Source organism: Gambusia affinis, linkage group LG18 (assembly GCF_019740435.1).
Source record: "Gambusia affinis linkage group LG18, SWU_Gaff_1.0, whole genome shotgun sequence".
Taxonomy (NCBI): Eukaryota; Metazoa; Chordata; class Actinopteri; order Cyprinodontiformes; family Poeciliidae; genus Gambusia; species Gambusia affinis.
Window position 1 is genome coordinate 299,664 of NC_057885.1, and position 21,417 is coordinate 321,080.

Here is a 21,417-nt window from a genome sequence, read left to right on the forward strand (position 1 = left end):
GCAGTCCTCATCAGACTCATACCGGCTGCTGGTCTGACTCGACTCCTGTCACCTGGAAATATTAATCCGCGCAATCTCTTTCCTGAACATTCACTGCGGGAATTGTTGTTGTTTTGTTTTTTTGCAGCATCATCCTCGCGGAAGCTGCAGGATTTGACGGACGGACCGCCACTTGATCTCAGAATAAGATGATTAAAACGCTTCAAAGATTCTCTGACTTCATTCAAGAGTGGTGAAAAGTCTACTTCAGACACGGATGTGAGCCGGAAAAGACGAACAGGACGTCTTTTTTTTCTTTTTTTTTTTTTTGGAGGAGGGTGAAAGAATACACTTTTCTTCCTTTTTGACTTTTTTTCCTGTCCAACCATGCGCCAGGCTGCCACCGTGGAGCGCTGAATCCGGACAGATTTAGTTTCTGCTCACCTCCAACTCCAGAGAAGGGGTCCAGATTAAAACTACAGGGCTGGTTTTGTGCAGAACAAACGCAAGAATGACAGTAAAGTTGGACTTTGAGGAGTGTTTGAAAGACTCTCCTCGCTTCAGGTAAGATGGATGAAATACGGCCTTTATGAAAAACAAAAACACAGTCTCAACTTTTCAAGCGCAACCATTTGCAAAAACCCAAAAAATAAGGGCCCTTATTTTGATTTCATTGGTGCCCAGTCAACGTGTACACAAGGGCCCAGGAGGGGGTTGTACAGGTGCCTCTCCACGTAGTCGAAAAAGGTTTATTTATTTCAGTAATTGCATGGAAAACGTAAAACTTTAAACTCATTTTGGAGTTAAAACAGGTTTAACTTTACATAAAACGAATGAAAAAATAATTAATACAGAAAATTTGACGTCTGAATACTGTATAGTATTTTCCGATATTTTCTTGGTTGGGGTTCCATTTGCATGAATTACTGCATCAGTGCAGCATGGCATGGAGGAAATCAGCCTGTGGCTCTGCTGAGGTGCTAAGGAAGTCGTCATAAATTCGCTGCTTCAGGGCAAACTGTCCACTTCTGGGACACTTTGGTAATAAGAATATGGGTAAAACTCGGTAACCTTTCTCAGTGCATTCTTGATGGACTGACTTCAGACTCGGTAAAACATGGTGGACCACCACCACCGTTTGATTTGGCTCCCCAAACCTAACTGTTAAGGTTTCACACTGGACCTTGAGCGCTGTTGACTCTGGGACAGTAACATCGTCTCAGGTTTAAGAGTGAAATGTCACGATAGTAGCGCATGCCCTGGATACGTCTGTGTTGAGTTTCCAGAACATGAACTCAAGCTGCAGTCCAAACCTTATTAATCTCCCACAAATGCTTTGTTGAACTTTGCTTCTCAGTCCTCTCATTTTTTCCCTCCACTCAACTTTCCATTAATGTGCTTAAACAAAGTACTCCGGAAACTTTAGCAGATACCTTTTTTATTTTTGCTTATAAAACTTTGTGCTTTATACTGTGTGTCAGAAGTTATGTGTCCCCTGCTGGCCAGGAGGCTCTAAGAAGCAGCTAGGGTCGCTTGCGCTTTGGGCCGGCCATTTGCGTAGATTGAATGTTGGAAAACTGATCAAAAATTGGTTCCTATGTTGACAGGAACCAGTAGGGTGTAAAACTGGTTTTCCCAATAAGGGTTGCATCCCCGTTGCATCCTCATTGGGTTGCATTAAGGAACCCGATAAGCAATGAGGAAGCAGGAAGCTGACGCAGGTGGATGCCATACAACAGGGGTGCCCAAAGTCGGTCCTCGAGGGCCGGCATCCTGCATGTTTTAGTTCGCTCCCTGGTGGTAACAACAACCTTTTCAGCAAGTCAATGTTCTTCTTAGGCCTTCTAACGAGCCATCATTGGATCCAGGTGCGTTAAACCAGGGAGAGAGCTAAAACATGCAGGATGTCGGCCCTCCAGGACCAACTTTGGGGACCCCTGCCATACAAGATGAGACCAGAAACACGAATATCCATCCATCTGGGGCTCACATGCACACGTTGGTGGGGCATGGACAAATTTTATCATACCACTGTCGGAGTCGAACGCTACAGGAACACTGGAATCCTAAAAATAGCATATGATCTCCTTAAAGTATATTAGCTACAAATATTTCCCCCCATTTGTTAACCAGGCGGTATTTGCTGACTCGTTTTCCTGGCTGTGTTAATCATGCTTTAAGTCCACGATAAAAGGAGCTGTCACTGCACAACTACAGCATGCCAGCAGTTATTTCTTTCACCATTGGCATCTGGTGTAACCTGCAAGGAAGTGTCACTGAGCTGGTTTCTGCAAAAGGCTCAAGACGGTTGGGTGTGCCCCCACGGTGTCTGGCATCCTGCCTGAGCCTCTGCTGTCTTCTGCCCCAGCTAATTTACACCCTCCATTAGTCTTCCTCTCTTTTATTTCTCTGTTACCCACGTAGTTTTTATGCGGTGGAAAGTTTGAGCCACAGTAACCTTTCTGTGGAGACGTCTCATCGTGTCAGGCGAAGAGGAAGAGAAAAGAAAGAATAAAAAGTGGTAGTGTTGCTGAAATGTATCGTTCTAATGGACCGAGTCTGGATGGGAAACTGAGGAGAAATAATAATAAAAAAAAAAAAGCGTGACAGCTTCTGGTCAGCTGCTCAGATGTGTTGTTGCCAGGTAACAGGCAGGGTGGGAGGGCAGCAGGAAGTGAGGCGAGATGTGCTGCGTTGATCAACAGGAGGCAGGAAGTTCTGCCTCTCTGTGCGGAGAACCGCGGCGGAAACTCAGCCTCAGCGCCGTGTCGGTTTGCTCTGCTTGCTGCTGCGTGCCTCTCAGAGGGGGAGAGGTGATGAGGGATGTTCCTCTGCTGAAGGAATACGTCGGCCCTCTTCCTCTGCGGACTCATTTTAGCTCACTTTCTCTCCCTCTCGCCTTCATTGACCCGTTGTGTTTTTAAAAAAGGCCGTGGCCTCAGACTCCTTGCACTGATAAACACAAGCAGCTTCTGTCTCTTCCCGCCCCACTCAGAGTCATCTCTCTCTTTCTCTCTCTCTGTTTTTTTTTGTTTTTTTTCTGCTGCTCGCTGTACTGTTGGTGGAAGGCAGCGGAAACCACATGCTTGAGCTGCTGCGATGAAATGAGAAGACAGACAGAAACAGACACTGAGTAATGCTCCAAAAGCCCCTGAAAGCCAGCCGAGCTCCGTGCTCTGCCTGCATACCTGAGGCTCAGAGTTTGACAAGGCCTCAAACTTGTGCTCTGAAGTATAATTCAAACACATATTTTCCCCTTCTGGTTGATTTATTCAGTATTTAAACAAGCATAAACTATGAGTGACGTGTCCAAAAGCCCTTCTGGTATGCAGAAGGTCAGCAAAGATTCTAAAAAAAAAAAAAGTACCAAAGACGTCATAAGTTGCTCTGGAATCAGAATATGAAGCCTGAAATGGTTTCAAGTTCTTCTGTTTCTGGAACGCCGATGTATCCTAGTGAAGCTACACTGACACAAAATGCAGGACAGCAAATGAAACAAAAATGGTGGCGCCTCACAATAAACACTGTTTTTCAAGACATTAAGCAACACTGCTATTAAGTATTTTCAGTTGTCATTTTTTTAAAAGGCATTATATGAGATTTGTCATTGAGATTTTTGTGTCAAAATTGTAATGTTTTGCTTTTTCAGTGGCGGTTCCACAATGAAGGGACTCCTCTTTGTCTGCAACTCCAATTAATGAATCACTTAACTTTAAAATACGACTTAGAATGATGATAATAATTAACCAACAAACATATTGATAAAACAATACATAACCATCTAGCTGCTATGCTAAAGCTCAGAAAGAACAGTGGAGATTTTGTGAGGAAAGGAAATAAAAGTGTCATAATTACAATATTCAGAAATCGTTACACAGTCAGACGTTTTACTGACATTGTGCTCATAATTGAGAAGATAGCAGTTAGACTGATGCTGACCTCATCATTTTCTGTCCTGAGTCAAGAGTAAACCTCTGCACCCGATTTGTTTGTTGATTTGTTTAGCGCCGTTTTATTAAATGTGAAAGCTAATTTACAGAACTGGAAATGCAAGTTGATTAATTTGGGTGGCATCAAAACGCCTCAGTGGGTGTTTTTCATGACTTGTCACCCCCACTGGATACCGCCCCGGTTTTTAACCAGGGAAATATTTCAAACTCTTTGTTACTCCCACTGTTTAAAACCTATTTTAGTTTTTTGTTATTAATCACAGGAATGATTAAGAAATTCTGCTTCAGAATAAAGCTGTTTTTATGTTCAATTTCAGAAACTTATCTCCTTAATTTAACTATTCACAATAGTTTCTAGTTGTACTTTTTTCAGTTGATTATTCAGAACCGATTTTCTAGCTACATTAATGGGACTAAAAATAAACAAGCATTTACAAAAAACTTTTAAGTTGGACCACAGCGATCAGGAAAAATGATCAAAGTGCTGCACATTACCTTTAGTAAATTAAAGCAAATTAAAACAAGAGAAACATAAGCTACCAACCATGGACGAATGAAAGTGTTGAATTAAATGTGCTAAAATGGAGTCATATTCTAATTAAACCTATAAAATAATAATTAAAAAAAGTATTATATCTACAAAACGTAATAAACAATGACTTGCTAAGTTTTTCTATGGCTCTTTACTCATTATTTAATTGTTGTATTAGAGATATTTAGATATCTGAGGTTGGTTTAATATTGAAAAATAACATAAAATTCAGTTTTTGCCGTTTGTCCTTTTCAGAGCTGAAATCGAAGTCGTCCAGAATGACGTGAGTGAGCTGGAAACTCGCCTGGAAAAGGTGAGACTCACATCCCACACATACACTCACTTATCACGAGTTTCCCTCTAAATCAGGGCTGAGAAGCATGAGTGAGTCGATGGTGTGGGGGAAAGTTTACCTGAATGGAGCAGGAAGTAGCTGCAGGTGCTGCTTCCTCATCATATTAACATCCCAATCAGAGAACAAACACTTTGTTCTGCTTCAGCCTGTTTTCTCTGCTGCACAAACAGGTTACAGTTTCAGATGTATTCGGCTGATAAACCAATCGTCCACACGCTGCGTTTCTGTTCCCAAATCACACCTAATAAGCACAAAAATCAAATCTCATGTGTGTCGCATGGGTTCATCTGAAATGCAACAGGCAGAACCTTATTGCCGCAACCTTTCAAGGGAACAGGATCAGGGCTGATGTATTGATCCGCAAAATCAATAAAACTGGATGAAAGGAGATGAAAAGACGTCTGTCTGCGTTGTGCAACATCCTCCTCGGTTTCTGCAGCTGACCTCTGACCTTAGCGTCACAGAAAGGAAACAGAAACAGAAATTTTCCAGGTTGCATGAGATTCTACTTCATGAGATCAGATTTATGTTTTTCTTGTGAGCCTCCTGCTTCACATAATATTATCTTTCAGCATTCCTGATGTGGACAGAGGTTAGAAGTCACTCTCAGATAAAGGGTTTTTCTCATTCGCTGAGAAGAAACCATGTCCTGTTTTTAAAGACTTGCTTCCAAAACAACCAGTTTGACAAACATTACACTACCATGGCGAAATATGAATTAAACTAGAGATGCACCATTAAGGCCTTTACAGATCTCCTGTTGTGTTTTTTTCTGTTTGAACTGTTGACAATCACAAACCCCTCATTCGATTTCTAGCCGACTCGCTGATAAATCTCTAATTTGACTGAAAACCCAGAGGAGGAAAATTAGTCAAACAATATCCTCGTCAAAGAGGTTATTTTTATGTTTAGTCCGTAAAGAGCTGCTTCAGTTGATAAAATGTTTTCATTTAAGTTTCCTCCTACAGAAAAACCTCTTGTGTTGACGTGTTATATCTGTAACAGAGTTCTACACAAGGTGCTACATTTATCAAGTTTTGAAAGCAACAAGCTTTAGTACAGTTCATTAATTAGTATTCAGTCACTTATTAACCAGGCTACAGGTGCATAAATAACTATATGACTAGTAGGAGGCTTTTAATCTATTAAATAATGCAAATTGTTTTACTGCATAGCTGTCTGCTCAAGTAAAATGTGAATCACAAGCGTAGACCAGAAGGTAAAATATGTTCATGATGTAAACAGACGTCAGAGCAGCAGTGACTCACACCATTGCATCAACACTTATTTTTACAAAAAAAAAAAAAAAAAAATTAAAAATAAAAAGTCAGAAAACTAAAACTAAACTTTTTGGATGCAGAGAATTGAAAACATTGCTATGAAAAAAGCTGGCTTCCTTTTAGAAAATGTTCTAATACTTTCTGTGGATGTTTTGTCCAAGTGGCATGGACTTGTGTCGTTGTGCGAATGTTTCCTAAAGTCATTTTACTCAAGATGCAAAAAGGCTTTATATTATAAGAGCTAAACCTTTTATTTGTCAGCTCTATGGTACAAATATGTCCCAATGTGGGACTTCAGGAAAAACGACCCAGCGTGAACCTTTGGAGATTTTACAGGCCTACATGTTTACCAGGAAATGAACGGGTCTTACTCACTAGAAATTGCATCGTCTGTTAACAAATCTCTGGATGCGCTGCAGGAGCTGAAGGTGCAGCTCTGTCCTCAACAGCAGAAGTGGAAAAACACAGCAGCAACATTTTGCACAACCAGCGTAATCACGCAGCGGTAAACATGAACTCTGATTAGACATGGAAGATTCTCCCTGCGTGACAACACTGAGAGAATAAAGCACTTTATTGCTGTGTTTATATAGTAAAGCAGAATATTATCTAATTGCTTTAATTTAAAGCAAAAAAAAAAAAGAAGTAATAATTGTTCCTGCTGCTGCGAAAATGCAACAAGATATTAACTATTACAAACAGAACATTCATTTATTGTAATTTTGAATTTGATTGATTTATTCATAGCAGAAATCTAACATAACCACTTGGTAGTGGTGGTTTCATCTGTGTTTTTTAGATCTGGCCTTCGTAGGTTAACACAGTTAAAATAAGCTTGTTAGCGGTTTAGGCCGTATTTGGCAGACATGCTCACCGTAAAACAATGTTTATGTAATAAGATGGAATGGAAGGAGCCGAATTTATCTTTTCTGTAGGTATTAAAAGAGTGCAGCGAGCTTCTTTCAGTCAGCTGATGGGCAATGAGTAGCAACAGGTGGGGAGGGGGTAGCTCAAACTCCAAGGTCTGCACAGCTGGAGAAAATAATTATCATCTGGCTTTTTTTTGTTTTTCCAGGCATCTCACCAAAAGATAACGATACTGTGAACAGAAACACTTTAAAGTCGGTCGCCAACAACTGGAGTTGCACATGTTCTGCGAAATCCTGCGATGGGTTTTCTGTTTATTTACTCACGCGGTAATGACGTTAGCTGCTTTGTTTGTGTCTTCCAGCTTGTGAAGCAATGCCAGGCCATGCTGGAGGCCGGCCGTGTCTACTGTCAGACCAGCAAGAGCTTCGTCAACGGCCTGCGGGAGCTCGGACACCAGTGGTCCACGGACAGCATGATGGAGGTGATAAAACCGCGCTGACACAATCCTCCGAGTTGCTCAAAGCTCGCGTAAAAAGAAGATGTTGTTGAAAACTTATTTACCTAAAGGAAGTGTTTGATAGTCGAACGTTTCTTCACTTTTTGTTTTAGAAATCGATTCGCAGCTTGTCGTTTAGACAGGGAAAACAAAAATCTTGACGCATTCAAGATCTGATTTAGAATAAAAAATAATAATAACTTCAGCCGTTTTTCCCTCCAGGAATGCTTGGACAAATTTTCCAAAAAGCTGTCTGTCATCTTTGACGCACAGGGGGTGAGTTAGAGAGCCAGTCTGTTTGTTTCCCCCTCCGCAACTTCTTCATTCCTGTCATGGTGGTTATCAGCTGCAGTATGTGGTCAAGCAGGGCTGCAGCTCGCTGTCGCACACATCACATCTAACTCTTTGAATTTGTTTTTGTTTTCGTTCTTCTTCTCTCTTTCTGCTTCCAGGAAGTGATTGAGACGATTCAGAAGTCGGTCAAGACGAAGCTGCAGACCTTCGTGAAGGAGTGAGTGAGCTGCCTTCACGCCGCCTCCCTGGGTGTTCGCTGGGATTAGCGCCTCTTTCAAAACAGCAACAGTGCAATCTGTGCAATTAGCCAACATGTGAACACTGAGTCACTCCCTCACTTTTCTGCCAACCATCAACACGGTTTTGTGGGTCTCCTACTCCAGACTGGCTGCCTCCATCAGTGGAGGGTGTTTAGAAGAGACTAGCATAGCATGTTGCAAACATTTACAGCAACTAATATTCTACGATGTGGTTTGACCTTGTGAGCTCTCTGGTTTTCTTTTACAGGTCGGTAAAAGTAGTGACATGAGTTCACAAAAGCCTATTCTTAGTTAGCTGGAATTATGTAACGCTGCAGTAGGTTGTTTTTTGTGTAACTTCAGCTTATTCAGCTGCCATTGGAGGTGATGATGTCACGATTTTGTGATAGAAAGTAAAATCTGTATTAAAGCACCAAACCAATGGGTTTACCTCCATTGAAACTTTCCCACATTCGGTTTACAATCGCAGACTTTAATGTATTTAATTTGGCTGTTAAGGCCAACACAAAATGATGCGTAATTATGAAGCTGATGGTCCAATTTTATATGGTTCTTTGTTCTCTTAGGTTTTTACAAATCAAATAAAAATATTTGCTTTTACCAGATTTGCACAGTTGGAGTGTTAAAACTCAGCTCAAACTGAGTCTGAATGTTCCAGCACATAAACAGGTTTTTAGGTATGGCTGGCACTTAAATTTGCAACTTTATTATTTGCAATAAATTAATTAATTACAATTTCTGATACATCAGTAGAAGTGACACGTAAGCGGCAGCGACAGACGACAAAGTCGGGTTTTCAGACCCTCTGAGGGTTAATTTTTGCTTCAAAAATGATCTGACACCGGAAAAGACTGTTGTCATGGGCAAGTTGTCTAGAAAAGAGTTGGCCCATCATGGAAGCAATTTAAGTGAAAAATACCAACTCAGTGCAAAACATGTTGCAGCAAGCAGAGAGGACGCCAATGCTAGCGTCCACAGTTCACATTAAAAAAGTATTTCTTCAAAGAAATACTTTGAATACTATGCAAAGTGTTACATAGCAACACTTTGCACCAATCTGGTGTCCAACAAAACAAATAACAGAATAAAAACAACAAATATTTTTTGTTGTGGAGCTTCTGTGTCTATTTATTCAATCATTTAGTTGCAATAAAAGGGGTTTTAAGTGGAAAATGTTGCCTCTTTTGTCAGTTTACAGTTTTCAATTTAAATGCTATTTATTGTGATACGTTAATTACACACCCCGCAATTAACTTGATTAAAAATGTTAGTTTTTATTGTTCTGCAGAAAGATGAAGCTTCACCTCAGTCTCAAGTCTTTTTCAGCCTCTTAACAGGTTTTCTTTCACAATTATCTTTTTAGCTTTTTGCACGTACAGCAGAAGGTCATTTCCTTTCAACGACGTCCATGCACTACTTTGTGTTGGACTGTTCTATTAAAAAAAACAACAAAAAAACAACAACAATACCATACAGTAAATTTTGGGCAGGTTATGATATTTTAGCAGCAGTAAAACTAATTGTTTCTTCTCAGATATTTTACTCAGAAATCAGAATTTTTTCAGCCCGCTTCAGAGCTTCAACACGATAAAAATATTTAACTGCACAAAACTAATCCCAGTTTCATTACGTTTTGTTTTTACTCCCTGACTCACAGAGATGTTCGTAAGTTTAAGGACGTCCGTAAAGAGTTTGAGCGCAGCAGCGAGACCCTGGAGGGCGCGCAGGCCAGGAACGCCCAGGCTCCTCGGGGGAAGCTGCACGAAGTGGAGGAGGCGACTAATGCTCTGCTCAACGCACGCAAGTCCTTCCGGTCGGGGGCATTAGACTATGTCCTGGAGGTGAGTGTGATTTTACAGTAAATAACAGTCAGGTTACCTCTAAATGTCAAAACCATATTCTTAAGCTTAAATTCCAAAGTTAGCCTGAGTAAAATAAGCAGCAGCAGGGAGTCTGATTATAGTTTTGTTTTGATTGAAACTTCTTGTTGAATTGTGTCTGACCCTTTGTTTCAGATTAACGTCTTCGAAGCCAAAAAGAAGGCGGATATTCTGTTGGCCGTGAGTTCAGAGCTGCTTGTTTGCATTTTTCTTTGACATTTTTCCCGTTTTTTTTTTTTTTTTGTTGCTGAATTAAAAGCTGTCCTGTGCCTGTCAGATGCTGTCCCTCCTGGAGACACAGGCTCAGTTCTTTCAACAAGGCCACCAGTCTCTGTCAGAACTGGATCAATATTGCCAGAAACTGAATGAAGAGGTAAGATATTTTTTTCTTTAATTATTGCAATACGTTGTTTTTAGCTGTTATTGATAAATGCAAAGGATATCTGCTTGCTCCAGCTTCACACGGTGTCTCCAGTGGGATTATTTTGAGTTAAACCGAATTAACCGTGCTAATATTTGTGTCTCCTGTGTAAAAGTGAGCAGAACATGCTCAGAAGTTGGCTGTTCTGTTATTTTATATAATATAAGCCTCAAAACCTGACTAATACCACAATTAAAGGCTTCAGTGGTGGAGAGATTTCATTTAACCTCATGCAAATTAAACCAGATATTTACATGCGCTGTTAAAAATAATACAAAGCCGTCATCTTATCACATTAACAGTTGTAATCTTCTAGTTTAGCTGGGATTACTAGAATTATTGTTTTTCTATATTTCAGAATAAAACTTGAAGAGAATTTTGGCAAGATTTGCATGACTGTCCTCAAAGTCACATTATTGCGTGGACTAAGGTTGCTACTTAGTTTGTGAAAGATGATAATGTCTTGACTTTGTAAGCTCTTAATAGCACTTTCTATTGCCTTGTTGCTGAAAATGTGCTGCATAAAGGAAATTACCTTTACCTTTAATAGGTTAATTGAAAACATCTGAATTAATTGAACCTTTGGAAGCCTGGGTCGTCCTTGGCTACAACTTCCAATTTTTAATTTTCCAAAAATTAACAAACAAGAAAAAGTAGAGACTCATCAGTGCTGCTACTTGTTGCCAAAGTTTGGATGTTGCTGAGATGTTGTAGCAGTAGAAAAACCTTTCTGAAACAATTACAAAAAAGTAACATAATCTGTTGATACAAAAGGTATTAACTTATCAAATTACCCAGTAGTTTCTCATTATGATCATACATAAGACTTTCTCCAAACATATTGCAATGAAATACAACCAGATAAGAAATGTGCTTCAGTTTCTTGTCATTATTCTTTCATATTGACTTCAGCTTGTCGGTTAAACCCTGAAGCATGTTGGGTCTGAGTCAGGCTGCTGTCACTGAGCAGCTCAGCCGAAAAACGCAATTAATCCCAAAACGACACAAATACAAATCTGGGAGTTGTTTCTATCTGCTGCTTAGCAGAACCGAGTCAGAGGCCTGAGGTATGAAGGTTGCATCAAAAACAAACAAACAATAAATCTGGATCCAACACAAGCCGAGCGTGACGACCCTCTGCTTGTGTTGGTGAAGCAACTTGGTAACCCTGGTGAGAGAGGTCCCAAACCGTTGACGGAGTAAAACCTCATCCGACCGGGGCGGGAGCAGAGTCGCGTGATGACATCACGGTTTCATCCTGACAGGAACAAGTGAGCAACAACAGGAAATATTTCACATGTCTGTGTGACTCTATCTCAAGCGCTTGCTCCGGCTTTTTTCTGCGGAAGCTGGAAGCAGCGTTTCTGCACCGTCAACTCTGCTGAGTCCATCTTTTTGACCAAGAAGGGCCAAAATGTTCTTCTGTTTCAACTTTTACCGCTGAAATCTGGACTTTCAAGAGTAACATGATCTACGTGTTGTTTTTCTTACTTTTTATTTTTTATTTTTTCTTACTATTTTGGCAGGCAAAGGAGTTCAACATTTTCCACTTCCTGTTTTCAGGGAAGCCTAAAGGAGGGAAATCCTACCTCTTAATCTCCCATTTCTCTTTTTGTGCAAGAGCCAAACACATTTGAGGGGGAAATAAAAAGGGGGTTATTGTAACTCAGGTTCTGGCGTACTCCGCAAATCGATGGACAATGTGGAAAAAGTGAAAACACATAAGAGCAGGATTTTATTTCCCATTGATCTGAGTCCATTTCCTGAAATAAAGATTCTTGCCAACTCATCTCAACTCCTGACTGCAGTTGTAGTTTAACTGGTTTCTTAGTGACTGGTTTGGTCTTGCTTGTTTTCTCACATCTGTTTGTGATCTAGAGTTACACCACTAAATGTAAATTTAACAATGTTCTCCAGTAAAATGAGTTTGGGTAGCTTTTTGTTTGACGACAGGACATAAAATACAAAGTACTCAGGCTGCAAAAGTATTTATGTGCTTTCAAATTCTATACATTTTTCCAGGTTGCATTTTTATTCTGATATTCTTAAATTAAAATCCAGTGAAACTTTCAGAAGTAACCCAGTTATCGCATAGAGTTCATCCGTGTGTGATTTAATTTCAGGGTATAATTCAGAACATTAGTGAAGAAAACATCAAATATCTCATCGGACATATCAGGGAGAGCTTAAAGCTAAACTGTGAAACAATATCTTAAGCTTTGAACATCTCAGTATGGCACCAACGGAAACCCACCAACAAATGAGACCATTAAGAGAAGTATTAAAGAGAGTCATGGTAACTCTGGAGGAGCTGCTGAGATCCACAGCTCGGGTGTGGTAATCTGTTCCACAAATCGCTGCCATCCATTCAGGAAATACAACAAGCACACAAGAGAAGGTGGTCCGGTCACTTGACACCAACATTTGACTTTTTGACCAACATGCGTAATGGAGAACTATCTGCACATCTCTTTGAACACACCATCCTTATGGTGAAACATGGTGGTAGCAGTATTATGCAGCGGGGACGAGATGGAAGGAGTTAAATACAGAAGAATAAACATGTTAGAAGTAGAAAAAGACCTGGAAGTTTCACCTTCCAACAGAAAACCCCTACATATTTTATAATGCAATGAATTACATCAAAACATGTTCATCAGTCAGAGCGGTCCAGTCAAAGTCCAGACATAAATCAATTTAGAGTTCCAAAACTTTAAAATTCATTTTCAAAGTTGTTCTCCTTCAAGTCTGACTCCAGTATATCTATTTTGAAAAGAAGAACAAAGATTTGAGTTTCTAGATGTGCAGAGCTGATATTTTAAAAATGTAAAATGTTGACTCAATTATTGTGAATACAATCTCTTTTCTTCCCATTCACAATTAAGCTCTATCACACAGAGTCCCACTAAAATAAATTGAAGTTTATGGTTGTAACGTGACTAGTTGTAAAAACGTTGAAGTGGTACAATCGCTTTTGTGAAATCTGTATATAAATTCTGATTTGTTTATGTTTACAGCACACCCAGTTCGTCTTAAACTCGGCCAGGGAGAAGAGGGACATGGAGCAAAGGCACGCAGCTATCAAGAAAAAGGTAAAAGTTTATAAAAGGCACACTTAGAAACACCTTGCAAACTACAGAAATCCGCTTTGAGTCAGACGGATCTGTGTCTTTCGTGACATTTTTAAGGACATGTCCTACGATGAGTCCATTTTGGATTTTAATGCTGATGCGGCTAACGGGATAGCGATGGACGGTTACCTTTACAAGCGAGCCAGCAACGCCTTCAAGACCTGGAGCAGGTAGAACTTTACCCATTAAATAATTCACGAAGAAAAGCTGCTTTTTAAAAACAAAACAAACAAAAAAATAAAAAAAATACATAACGCAATATCTCTCACTGGTGTCTAAATTCTCTTTGCTTTTCTTCGTCTCAGACGTTGGTTTTCAATTCAGAAGAATCAGCTGGTGTATCAGAAGAAATTTAAGGTATTTTTTCTTAAAAGTGTTACTTAAAACACACACATTTGGAGCAAACAGGCTGTAGTTTGGTGTGTCCGGTCATCACTGTGTGTTCTGTGTGCAGGAGCAGCCCACAGTTGTGGTGGAGGACCTGCGTCTCTGCACCGTCAAGCCCAGCACCGAAAACGAGAGGCGGTTCTGCTTTGAAGTGGTGTCTCCATCAAAGTGAGTTTGCGTGGGCCGCGGACGTGTGTTTGGGCCACTGCGATTCTCACCAATGATGAGTGTGTGGATTAAAACGTCCTGCGTTGCAAAGGAGGGAGGGGGATGGTTTTTCAGCAGATGATCACACTGGTGTGTTTATGTGTTTTTGTGTTTGGGTGTGTGCGTGTGTGCAGGTGCTGTTTGTTGCAGGCAGACTCAGAGCGGGAGCAGCAAGCGTGGATCACTGCCGTCCAAAACAGCATCGCCTCGGCCTTCCAGGAGCGCAGAGAGGACACACACAGCCCAGTGAGGACAAAAAAACCCCAACACACCAAGTTTGCACATCTAAAGTTTAACTTCCAGATCAGATTTTTTTCTAAATTCCTGTGTCTGTATTTCATAAGAGGTCACGCTGCACCTCAGTGTCGATGAGCAGCTTGGAGAAAGGAGGCGGAGGAATCGGGGATCAGGAGAACGAAGGCTGCAAGGCTCTGGAGGAGATTCAGGCGATCTCAGGAAACAAGCAGTGCTGCGACTGCGGAGAGCCCGGTCCGGACTGGGCCTCCATCAACCTGGGCATCACCCTGTGCATCGTCTGCTCAGGGATACACAGGTAACCACAAAAATCTTGTGAGAAAAAAGATTTAAATCGGTCACCTAGTAGTCACAGTACATGGCAACGTTCTGCTTATTTTTCACTTCGCAGTCTTCTCCCTGTTCTAACAGCAAAACATGATACTCTCTAACTAAACCACATTACCAGCAGTGCCATCGTAACTTCGGCACGCAGTGAATCCCAGAATGATTCATTCTCCTGCCATGATTTAGGCTTATAGTAATGTTTTAATTTGACCCACAAGCTTCTTCTACCTGGAAGTAATATTCATGTTTGGGATTGGCTCAGATAGACAACAGAAATGAATGTAAAAATGTAAATAACATTAGCAACACCTTTGCCAGAGGCCTAACACAGATAAGTGCTTAATCCTAAAATCTGATAGTTATTATAAGATGTTACCAACACTGGGCAGAAAAATATCCTCACTATCAAAATAGGATTTTGCATTGACTTCTATTCGTTTTTATAATAGCATTTATGCCTAACTCAGACATTTTCCCCAATCATAACCATTACTAGTTTATTTTTATCCCTAGTCTTAACCAAAACCTAATTCACACCATGCCTCTAAAGTTAACCTGTAACTCTTAACAAGAGGGTCCAACATATCAGCACCAGGCTTTGGACCCATCAGAAGGTTAGTAAATATGCCAGAAATGGTCCTAAAGCTAGACACACACTGTGTTTTTCTATCTTTGCATTTTCATTTTTTATTAATTTCTATAGCCGAACTCTGACCTTTAACCCTAACCATTCCTTACCCTACACCTAAGATAAACTCAATTCACATTAACCCCAACCCGAAAACAGTTTCTGCTTAATGAGCCGTCGGTCCGCACAGCGTAGTTTGTCGATATTGGTCTTTGCAGTGCATCAGATACTAGACAACACACACACACACACACACACACACACACACACACACACACACACACACACACACACACCCACACACACAGTGCTAGCTCGAGTCACGTTGTAATGGTTTCCTTTCCCAATAGGAGCCTGGGAGTCCATTTCTCCAAAGTGCGCTCCCTCACTCTAGACACCTGGGAGCCAGAGCTCATTAAGGTAATTTAACCTTTAAACAGCAACAGCTTAGCAAACCACACTGTGGCGATTTCTGTGTGGACAAGAAGTTTCTGTGTGAATAATGATTATTCAGGAGAGAGTCTCCCTGGAAAAGCAACAAGCTTTTTAACAAATTCCTTTTGTTGTTTTGTTTTAAGTTGATGTGCGAGTTGGGCAACTCGGTGATCAACAGGATCTACGAGGCTCGGATTGATGAGATCACCATCAAGAAGCCCCACCCGTCCAGTCCCAGGTCAGTCAGTGTAGATGTGTACTTTACCAGAAAATGTCACAGGTTTTACACATCGTAATACGCATCAGGTCACGTAAGTCTGTCTGAAATAAGTCTGAAAAAAGTACACTTCGATTTCTGAGCCAGCAACCAGAACGTTCAGTAAAAACTTAAGTAACCACAAATCCTCTCTCTAAAGGTCTTTTGAAATCAACCTAAACAAATGAACGGGTCTAATGCTAGTGGGAAAATTGCTTGTAGTCCTTTATCAAAGACAGAAGAAAAATCCTACACTGCTAAAATCGGACTCGACTCCATTTTTGTTTACATTTACTACAGACGGAAGTTGCGCCCTTGTCTCCTTCGGTGGTTATTTGTGTCGCTTCTTTCAGTGGTTCTTGGTGCAGCGCCACCACAGGCGATTGGGGGAACAGCCGGGTTTTTCAAAGGGTCTGGTTCGTTTGTGCTGTGTGAAAATGAACCGTATTAGCTGAAAATGTAACAAGTGTTGCGGTTTTGGTCCCCAACTCAACTGAATCTACTGGACTATTATGTGTGGAAAAAACCCTTAGAGGAATGAATATTTGTTAAATGCAACGTCAATTCATATGTGTATGTTTTTTGTTCACTACAATGTTGTTTACTCCAAAAATACAATTTGATAGATAATACTAATCTCTGTTGTAGCAGCAATAATGCATTTTTAGAACATGATGGAAGGCGGTATTCACTGGAGGTCTGCAGCCACAGACTTTTAGAGTTCAGTTTAAAGTTTTGCACAGTAATTTATGCATGTACCTGGTTTTGCCTTATTAAATAGGAATGATAAAGCTCCTTTGACTGGTTTGAATAAGCTAAAAAAAAAAACCACGATAAAAATTATGTATCTTTTATTTTTTTACATTTTTATCAGCTATATTATCCAAAAATGTGCTTTTTTTAAGTTGGATTGTATTCTTAATTATTTGGGGTGATTTTTGAAGCCTACTATTCATCCGCGTTGTTCAACTTGAGTGTTTTCAAATTTTGTTGAAACCGGTTTATTGAAATGTGATATTTTTGGCTTTTTTTAAATAAAATCCTGCCTAAAATTTAAATAAGAACATCAAGTCTTCAGAGGATATCCTGCAGAGAAGCAGCTTTGTTTATAGATCGACCCGTTTCAGAAATATGGCCTCAGCTGACAGCGACTACTTCTACACGTCCTTCGACTTCCTCATTTCTTTAACCGTGTCACGTTGCAGAAGACAGGAAGTGACCGGTATTTCATGCAGATAGCTGAGGTGGTTGTATCCGGAACCTAGTTTTAATGCTTCAGGGTTGGTTTTTTTTCTAAACACACAGACCGAGACGCTCATGCTGCATCTGAAGGCATGTGGTTTTTTGGTGTGATAAAAGTTAAGTTTAATAAATAAAAAGACACTTCGAATTTTAAACAGACTTTTTATCAGACTTTGATAGTTTTTTTCTTTTAAAAAAATTGTTCTCAGAGGATTCTGCAGACATATTTCTCTTTCTTCCCTCACTCAGAGGCGACAAGGAGTCATGGATTAGGTCAAAGTACGTCGAAAAGAAGTTTATCCAGAAGCTGCCTGAGACCGGGAGATCCAACCTGGTGAGGCGGTCCAGCGCCAGGAGAACCCGAGCCACCACCCAGGACCGGAACGCCCAGCGGCCGCCTCTCAAGCCCAAGCCCACCCGCGCCACGCTGCCTCGGCTCACCGGTAAAAAGCGCCACGATACTTGCCAAAGTATTCACAGCCTGGGAGCTTTTTGTCGCTTTCAGATCACAAACTTTAGCTTCTTAATGTGGTAGACTAACTAATTGTGTCGGGGAGACGTTTAAACCGTCATTACACAGTCAAACTTTGATATTTGCTCTACAGAGAATGTTTTAATCAATCATCTGAACATGAAAACAGTACCGCTCACATGTAAGCCCTTCCAAAACATGGCTGTACACCTAAACTGACAAGAAGAACGCTGTCCAGAAAAGCAGCAGATCGGTAGCTACAGAGGAGCTGCAGAGATGCACTCTACTGGGAAAATATGGAACTGACTTCACTCACAAACATTCAGGTGTCAGACGGGATATCTCCCAAAATCTCTTGAGACAAACAAACATGGCTGACTAGTGAGAATCACTGGCGATAGTTTGTGGACTATATTTAAGAGCGAAAAAGCAAGACAAACATGTTCGGTGTCCCAGATTTTAGATCGGAGCAGTTCTGACGTCCTTCTGATTCCACCCGACTCGATCAGAAGGAAATCAGGACAAATGTTGTCGTGTGCGATACGTTTTAGAGGCAGCAGAAGACTTGAGACTAGGAATCATCTTCCAGCAGAAAAACAAGTCAGCCATTATTTTTGCCTCGACTTCAAACATATGCACTAATTTATTGTAAAACCTAACAATACACATTGAAGTTCGTGGTCGTAATGTAACAAAAAAATAAATAAATCTGAAAAAGATGAGATGGTGTTAATACTTCGGCAAGACGGTGCACCTCCTCTCTTCAATCTGATGAGTTTTAAATAAATAAACAATAAAACCAATCTCAGCACTTGCTCTTTCAGCAGGAGTGTTCCCTGAGGGATTTTCCTGCAGGGTTTAATGTGGGCGTGTGTGTGTGGGTGTGTGTTGTGGCAGCGTGCGTGATAAACCTGTTTCACTGCATCCGTCTGTCTCTCCTCAGGGCTAAGCCCCAACGACATCCTAAAGAACAACTCAAGCGCTCATAAAGGTGGGAGCAAACAAATGAAAAAAGTTTTTGAAACCGTTCTCCTAAATGAAAGCTGCCACCGTCATTAATAAAATGAATGGATATAAATGGACTTCCTGCTGTCCTCAGATTGGGAGGAAGACGAAGAAGAGGATCTCAGCGGCCTTCATCCCGGGGCGCTGTTGTACCGCTCAGCGGCGCTGCAGAACTTCCCCGTCATGGCGGACGCGCTGGCCCACGGAGCCGACGTCAACTGGGTGAACGTGGGCGAGGATTCGAGCACACCTCTGATCCAGGCTGTGTCTGTGGTGAGGACAACACTTTTACTGCCCCGAAGAGTCCTGGTGACACTTTGTTGTTTACACCGGTCTTGATATCCAGTTCTCGGGGCTCCTTTAAAAAATTTTTGGTAAAAGTTGACATGACAATAAAAAGCATAAAATGTGTTTAAAAGAAACTTAGAAAAATCCACGAAAAGACGTGAAACTGAACCCGAGAGTAGCAAAACTGTGGAAATTACTGCCGTGGAGCTAAAACTAGCATTTGCATTAGCAACCCTGGTCAAAACAAAAGTCAGCTTTTTTTTGTTGCACTGACTTAGTTTAGAGAAATCCAACATTTAACATGAGTACACTTACTTGGTGGAGAAAAAAAAATCAACTTTAACATAGTTACAATCACTGTTATGATTATTTGCATTAATGTATCGCGTTAATAAGTCTGTTCAGGTGAATTAAGACACGTGTAACTTCCTCTCTCCCTGGGTGGTCAATGACTTTGAGCCATTTTTTAAAATGGAAAATAAAGAAATCATGCCACTAAGAATAATGAGCAACTGTTGCCCAATTTTTTCACCTAACAATATCTGTGTAAAGTTCTTTCTTTTGTTGTGAATCAGATAAAACACTGTAGAAAGCTACAGGTGGATGCTACAACTCACCGCTCTGCTGCAGCAACATGTAAACACACTCCACGAAACAGCTTCCCAGAGAGATTTCCTGAGGTTAAACATGGTTATAAACTCATTAAAAAGACTAGAAAGAGTGTCAACATATAAACATCCCCACTTTATAACTTAATCAGACTCACCATTTGTGTGTTTATATGCATAAGTCTGGGATTTGCTCCAAGAAAATGGCAACTTGCTTCAACTTGCTCATGTCTATAATAGCAACTGTGGAAAACGATGGCCCATATTTATTTTGCACATGATATAAGGCAAGTAAAAAAAGAAAGTCAGTACTGCCATTGTGACAAAAGATGGATTTATTTTATGTTTGCCCACATCTAAACAAAATGTTTTAGCAGTTGTGCTTCTGTGAATCACATCTACAAACTCTGTTATCTTTAATATAGTTCAGTTTCCACTCAGGAAATGAGAACAAATTATGTTGTTGTAACAGACTGCAAAACATTTCTCTGAAAAAGCTCTTGTGCTGGACTCAAAACGAGTTTTTAAAAAAAAGCAGAAAACCTGCGAAAAAAAACAACAACTGAAATGTGGCTCGTTGGAAGAAAAACATAAAGATTGTGCCGAAGTACCGATTTTACAGACCATTACAACTCTTAGACGCCACCTGTCAGATGTTGGTACTTTTTGAGTCATTCTCTAACTTTTTGCTTGTGTTTGGACCAGAACGCTCTGGCGGCCTGTGAGTTCCTGCTGCAGAACGGCGCCAACGTCAACCAGGCGGACAGCAACGGGAGGGGGCCGCTGCACCACGCCACCATCCTGGGCCACACAGGGTACGACCGACCCCACCGTCACACAAACAGCCAACCCGTCATCTCACTGCATGATCCCTTTATTTAAATGCTTTCAAAAGCTGGGAGGAAGAAACTTTTTAAAACTAAAAAGAAGGATTTATGGATAGAGGAAGCTCGTCGAACCTCTATCTAGTTTTTTTAAGAGCCTGCTTTTTACCCAGACTAGTTTATTGGTTGCCAGATTAGTTAAGTTTGGACGAGTTCCAGTATGCTGAGTAGTATTATTATTATTATTATTTTATCTTAAGCTACTTCTTCAGATATTCATATTTGGGCATGTGGTATTTAATACTGAAACATTCAAGGAGTAAATCAAAACAACTAAAAACAAAGAAATTGACGTTTAAAACTTCAGATATACATAATCATTACAACATTTACTCAGCTTTCTAAAGCAGCATTAAACCTCCGACCTTTAGCTTCTTGTGCTTCTTACTTGAAGTGAGACTCGACCACATGGTGAGATACGAAGATCTGTCCGAAGACAGGGAAGATTTTTGTAGCTTATGAGCCTGATAAAGAAACTATAGAAGTCTCAAGGAATGGAAATAAATCAATCTAATCTACAGAAACCAAACTCAGTGGAGGACATTAAAAACAAATGTAGACACGTCCAGGTCTGGAAATCCAAACAAAATCCCCAGAACCGCAAGATTCTGGCAGAAAACCCTAAACTGTCTTAACTCGACCTTCAGGAGGGTCTTGCTGCCGTAGATATGATGGTGGAGGACTGAACAAGACGGAGTTCTATGGGAGGTGTGCAAGAAAGAAACCTGAAGAAGAACAGGAAACCTCTGGGATATCGTTTATTGGACAGATGAGTTTGAAATGATGTTTTTGGACACTGCAACAGAGGGCATGTCTGACTGTTTGCAGAAACTGTTAAAAAAAACAAAACAGATGCAGGTTCATTATCTGACTCCTAAGTTGCGTAAAAACTCTATAGACTGCGTTTTAGTGGCGGCGTCTTCTGTAGTTTTAGTTTCTGACTTTCACCAGTGTTTGCACTGTTTCTGTTTTTTG

General features: G+C 40.6%; 1 protein-coding gene and 1 long non-coding RNA gene across 2 annotated transcripts in view; one reads left to right on the forward strand and one right to left on the reverse strand.

Annotated features, from left to right (window-relative positions):
- Nucleotides 1–21,417, forward strand: part of acap1 (ArfGAP with coiled-coil, ankyrin repeat and PH domains 1) — a 26,310-nt gene continuing 4,893 nt past the window's right edge. Inside the window, exons 1-20 of the mRNA XM_044097457.1 lie at nucleotides 1–543; nucleotides 4,717–4,774; nucleotides 7,328–7,447; nucleotides 7,685–7,738; nucleotides 7,915–7,973; nucleotides 9,674–9,857; nucleotides 10,032–10,076; nucleotides 10,174–10,269; nucleotides 13,335–13,409; nucleotides 13,506–13,618; nucleotides 13,754–13,805; nucleotides 13,903–14,003; nucleotides 14,177–14,288; nucleotides 14,387–14,595; nucleotides 15,603–15,672; nucleotides 15,831–15,925; nucleotides 17,435–17,628; nucleotides 18,601–18,648; nucleotides 18,757–18,935; nucleotides 20,264–20,373. Coding sequence (XP_043953392.1) covers nucleotides 491–543; nucleotides 4,717–4,774; nucleotides 7,328–7,447; nucleotides 7,685–7,738; nucleotides 7,915–7,973; nucleotides 9,674–9,857; nucleotides 10,032–10,076; nucleotides 10,174–10,269; nucleotides 13,335–13,409; nucleotides 13,506–13,618; nucleotides 13,754–13,805; nucleotides 13,903–14,003; nucleotides 14,177–14,288; nucleotides 14,387–14,595; nucleotides 15,603–15,672; nucleotides 15,831–15,925; nucleotides 17,435–17,628; nucleotides 18,601–18,648; nucleotides 18,757–18,935; nucleotides 20,264–20,373 — 2,027 coding nt within the window. The 5' untranslated portion in view covers nucleotides 1–490. The remainder of the gene's footprint in view (nucleotides 544–4,716; nucleotides 4,775–7,327; nucleotides 7,448–7,684; nucleotides 7,739–7,914; nucleotides 7,974–9,673; nucleotides 9,858–10,031; nucleotides 10,077–10,173; nucleotides 10,270–13,334; nucleotides 13,410–13,505; nucleotides 13,619–13,753; nucleotides 13,806–13,902; nucleotides 14,004–14,176; nucleotides 14,289–14,386; nucleotides 14,596–15,602; nucleotides 15,673–15,830; nucleotides 15,926–17,434; nucleotides 17,629–18,600; nucleotides 18,649–18,756; nucleotides 18,936–20,263; nucleotides 20,374–21,417) is intronic.
- Nucleotides 18,943–19,819, reverse strand: LOC122820222. The gene is made up of 3 exons (XR_006368744.1): nucleotides 19,717–19,819; nucleotides 19,568–19,625; nucleotides 18,943–19,020 (listed from the first exon to the last, which is right to left on the reverse strand). It is a non-coding gene; the product is annotated as an uncharacterized LOC122820222 (long non-coding RNA).